This window comes from Rhincodon typus, chromosome 8, assembly GCF_021869965.1.
Source record: "Rhincodon typus isolate 14 chromosome 8, sRhiTyp1.1, whole genome shotgun sequence".
Lineage (NCBI taxonomy): Eukaryota > Metazoa > Chordata > Chondrichthyes > Orectolobiformes > Rhincodontidae > Rhincodon > Rhincodon typus.
Window position 1 is genome coordinate 90,921,797 of NC_063339.1, and position 5,392 is coordinate 90,927,188.

Genomic DNA, 5,392 nt, shown 5'->3' on the forward strand with positions numbered 1-5,392 from the left:
AGGCAGACATAGATAGACTCATGGAGTCATATAGCACGGTAACAGACCCTTCAGTCCAAGCCCATCAGAATCCCAAACTAAACTCGTCCCACCTGCCTGCTCCAGGCCCATATCCCTCCAAACCTTTCTTATTCATGTACTTACATAAATGTCTTTTAAACATTGTAAATGCACCTGTATTTACCAACCTGCTGGAAGTTCATTTGACGTATGATCCACTCTCTGTGTAAAAAAAGTTTCCCCTCATGTCTTTTTAAAATTTCTCTCCTCTCACCTTAAAAGTATTCTTCGTTGTCTTGAAATCCCTCACACTAGGGAAAAGACACCTGCCATTCACCTTATCTCTTCCTTAATGACTATATAAACCTCTATAAGGTCACCCCTCAAACTCCTACACTCCAGTGAAAAAAATCCCAACCTATCCAGCCTCTCCTTATAACTCAATCCCCCCATTCCGAGCAACATCCTAGTCATTCTCTTCTGAATCCTCTCCAGCTTAATAATAACCCTTCTATAACACCATGACCAGAACTGGACAGTACTCCAGAAGAGGCCTCACCAACGTCCTGTACAACCTCAACATGACTCCCAACTCCTCTACTCAAAAGGTCTGAGCAGTGGAGGCAAGCTTATTAATCAACTTCTCAACCACCCTGTCTAAATATGACACAAACTTCAAAGAATTATATGCCTGAGTCTGCTTTTAATTCTGTACGTCCTGAGGTTGTTTCTTTTACCAAAATGCAATAACTTGCATTTATCCAAATTAAACTCCATCTGCCACTCCTCAGCCCAATGATCCAATTGATCAAGATCTCTTTGTATTCTTAGATAACCTTATCCACTGTCAACTGTACCACCAAATTTGGTATCATCCACAAACGTACTAACCATACCAGCTATATTTTGATCTAAATCATTGCATAAATGACAAACTAACGTGGACCCAGCAGCAATCCCTGTGGAACATGCTGGTAACAGGCCTTCAGTCTGAAGAATAATACTCAACCACGAGTCTGTGTCTGCTGCCATTATGCCAATTTTGTATCCATTTGCCAAGCTCACCATGAATCCCATGTGATCTAACTTTACTAAATAATCTACCAAACAGAAGCTTGTCAAAGTCTTCACCAAAGTCCAAGTAAACAATGTGTATTATCTGCATTCATCAATCTTCTTGGTTACTTCCTCAAAAAACTCAATCAATTTTGGGAAACACAATTTCACTCGCATAAAACCATACTGAATAGGCCTAATCATTCCTCGCCTCTCCAAATGCATATAAATCCTATCTTTCAGAATTACTTCCAACAACTTATCCACCACTGAAGTCAGACTCGCAGGTCTACAGTTCCCAAGTTTCTTCTTACATCCCTTTTTAAACAAATGCGCATCATTACCCACTCTCCAGTCATTCAGCACCTCACCCATATTTATAGATCATGCAAATATTTCTGCAAGAGGCCCAGAAATTTCCTCCCTAACTTTCCACAATGTTCTGGGATACACTCAGGTTCCAGAGAATGATCCATCTTGACATTTTCAAAGACCTCCCAAACTTCCTCTTCTCTCGTGTGAACTTTTTTCAAAACATCAATATTTATTTCCCTGAGTTCTCTTGCCTCCATTTCTTTCTTCACAGTAAAAATTGACATGAAATATTCATTTAATATCTCTTCCATCTCATGAGGTTCAACACAAAGGTGACCTCTTTCACCTTTAATGGGCCCGACTCTCTCTCCAGTTGGTCTCTTACTCCTAATGTACTTGTAGCGTCTCTATGGATTACTGTGAACCCCATTTGCCAAGATTATCTCACACACTTCCTTTGCCATCCTGATCTCCCAGTTTGGAATATCACCACTGTCTTTATACTGTCAAAGAGATTCTTTTGAACCCAGTTATTTATATCTAATATGCGACTTTATTTTTATATGACAAGCCCTTCATCCTTGCGATCAATCTTGTAAATCTGCTCTGGAACGCTCCAACGCAAGCACATCTTTCCTCAGATATAGGACCAAAACTTCTCATAATATTCCAAATGCAGTCTGACTAGAGCCTTTTATAGCCTCAGCAGTACACCCCTTGTCTTGTTTGTTAGCTCTCTTGCAATGAATGCATACATTGCATTTGCCTTTCGAACCACAAACTGAACTTGCATGTTGATTTAAAGAGAATCCTGAACTAGAACTCCCAAATCCCTTTGGACTTCAGATTTCTGAAGCTTTTCTCCATTCAGAAAATATCTATGTCTCCAGTCTTCTGACCCAAATGTTTCCCATACTGTATTCCACCTGCCACTTCCTTGACCACTCTCGCAGCCTTTTCATTCTGAAGCCTTCACGCTTCCTCAACATGACATGTCCCCCCACCTATCATTATGTCATCTGCAAACTTAGCAGCAATGCCCTCAATTCCTTTGACCAGATCATTAATCCAGAACATGAATAATGGTGGTACCAACACTGACCCCTGCTGAACTCCACTAGTCTTCTGGATGCCACCCTGAAAGAGACCCCTTTATCCCAACTCTCTGCCCTCCTCCAGTCAGACAATCTGCAATCCATGCCAGTACCTTGCACGTAACACCACAGACTCTTACCTTTTTTAGCAACTTCCCGTATGGCATCTTGTCAAATGTTTTCTGGAAATCCAACAGATCACAGGCTCTCCTTTATCCAGGTTGTTCAGTACCTTCTCAAAGAATTCCATTAGATTTGTCAGGCATGAACCCAACCCCCCTTGACAAAGCCACACTGTCTCTTCCAGGTCCTCTGTGATCACATCCTTACAATGACCTGCCACACTGTGTTTAACACGAAGCTAATCATTTGACTTTTATCCAGAATATTAACACATTGGTTTCAGTCCTGAATGTGACGAACAGCAAAGTCCAATTGCTGTTGAGATCTGTGAACTCTGTGCTGTCTCAGCAGGGTTGATGTGTAAGTGAATTCCTTACCCCACATGGAGCAGGTGAATGGTTTGTCCCCCATTGAGATCTCTCTGCTGTCACAGTAGGGTCGATAAGTGAGCTAACTGTTTTTCTCACATGGAGTAGGTAAATGCTTTCTCCCCTGTGTGACATCGCTGGTGTACTGAGAGTTGAGAAGATCGCCTGAACCCAACCCCACAACGAAAGCACATGAAAGGTCTCCCATCATGTGAACATGTTGATGGGACATCAGTTCCACAGAACTTCGATAGCACTTCCCACAGTCTGAGCATTTGAAAGGTCTCTCCTCAGTGTGAACACGTTGATGACAAGTCAGTCCCCAGAAGCTTGTATAGCACTGCCCGCAGTCTGGGCATTTAAAAGATCTCTCCGCAGTGTGAACTTGCTGGTGTCTCAGCAGGTTGGACGACCGAGTGAATCCCCTCCCACACTCGGAGCAGCTGTACGGTCTCTTCCCAGTGTGAACCTGCTGGTGTTCTGTGAGGTCAGATGATCGCCTGAACCCAGTCCCACAGAGAGAGCATCTAAATGGTCTCTCCTCAGAGTGAACACGTTGGTGGGACATCAGGTCCCTGGAGGTTTTGTAGCACTTCCCACAGGCTGGGCACTTAAAAGGTCTCTCATTAATGTGAGCAAGTTGATGCGACATCAGGTCCCTGGGACTTCTAAAGCACATGCCACAATTTGGGCATTTAAAAGATCTCTCCTCTGTGTGTGCAATTTGATGGGCCATCAGGTCCCCAGATGTTTTATAGTATTTTCCACAGTCTGGGCATTTAAAAGGTCTCTCATTAGTATGAGCATGTTGATGGGATGTCAAGTCCCCAGAGGTTTTATAACATTTTCCACAGTCTGGACATTTAAAAGGTCTCTCATTAATGTGAGCTAGTTGATGGGACGTCAGGTTCCTGGAGGTTTTAAAGTATTTTCCACATTCTGTGCATTGAAATGGTCTCTCCTCAGTGTGAACTAGCTGGTGTTGCAGCAGGTGAGATGACTGAGTGAATCCCTTCCCACACACTGAGCAGGTGAATGGCCTGTTACTGGTGTGACTGTGTCGATGAGTTTCCAGCTCAGATGGGTAAATGAATTCATTGCCACAATCCCCACATTTCCACAGTTTCGCCCCAGTGTGACTGCATTTGTGGTTTGTGAGCTCTGATGATTGGCTGAAGCCTTGTCCACACACACAACACGTGTAAGGTTTCTCTCCAGTATGAATGGAGCGTTTTCCTTCCATGCTTAAAATCTGATCACGTTCTATTTGTGATAAAATCGGCGACTCCATCAGATTCTGGTGTGATGGTTGGTTTGTAAATCTTCCCCATCTAATATCCTGTGAAATTGATGTTAAACAAACAACAACAGTGAGAAAGAATCTCTCACAAGACTCTGCATTCTGTATGAAGATAGGGACTGAAGGAGAGGGATTTTTGACACCTACAACTTGACCATAACTTTGTCAGAATCTTCCAAATACTCAGCCTCCACCACCTAGAAAGGGCAGGGTAGCAGCTGGATGTGAACACCATCAGCTCCCAGTTTCCTCCAGGTCACACACTGTCCTGACATGTCTGACATCCAAACCTAATGCAGCAGAAATTTCCCCCACTTAAGAAAAACTGAGGCCGTTGTCTTCAATCCCCAACACAAACTACACTGCCTCACTACTGACTCCATCCCCCTCCCTGGCAACTGTGAGTCTGAACCAAACATGTCATTATCGTGGTCAAATATTCCACCCTGAGATGAATTTTTAACCACATATCCCCATCATCACAAAAACTGCCCACTTCCACCTCAGCAACATCATCTGACTCTTCCTAGTCTCTGCTCATCTGCTGCTGAAGCTCTTATCCATTTCTTTGTTACCTCTGGACTGAACTATCCTTATGTACTTCCCACTGTCCTCTCACATTCCCCACTCTGCATTTGTCTAACTTCCTCTGCCTCTATTTAGAGCTCTGTTTGGTGTTTTATTGTTCCTTCCACTGACTGTATCTCAATGAGGCTTTTATCACTGCCCTTTCTCTCAACCATGTGCTGCTGCCTTCGCAGCTTTACCTTCTGACAAGAGCTCCCACAATGCTGTAAGTGAAGGAGCTGTGAGTTATTTACCCAGTGATGTAATCCTGAGGTCATCCAAAACTCTGCTGCCCACTTCTGTATTCGCACCAAGACTTGTTCATTCACCATTCCGTGCTTGCACAGCTAAATTTTAAGTTTTACCTCCTTCTAGTCAATGCTTTGATAATGTCCTATCTATCTCTGTAAGGTCCTCCAACTTTTTCATTGGCAATTAGGGCTGGCCAGAAACCCACCAGCAATGCCCACATCCCAAGAATGAATTTTTAAAAAGGCCCTTCAAGATATCTGCATTATATCATATTCCAACCTCCTGAGCATTCTCGATTTTAATTGTTCCACATTTGG

The 5,392-nt window shown here is 43.2% G+C and overlaps 1 protein-coding gene across 3 annotated transcripts in view; it reads right to left on the reverse strand.

Moving 5' to 3' along the window:
- The window catches only part of LOC125483730 (putative zinc finger protein 66), a 69,935-nt gene extending 65,644 nt beyond the window's left edge, over positions 1–4,291 (reverse strand). For all 3 annotated transcript variants that reach the window (XM_048600213.1, XM_048600212.1, XM_048600211.1), the window contains exon 1: positions 2,606–4,291. In XM_048600213.1, coding sequence (XP_048456170.1) covers positions 3,039–4,247 — 1,209 coding nt within the window. In that variant the 5' untranslated portion in view covers positions 4,248–4,291 and the 3' untranslated portion in view covers positions 2,606–3,038. The remainder of the gene's footprint in view (positions 1–2,605) is intronic.
- Positions 4,292–5,392: the final 1,101 nt, after the last annotated feature.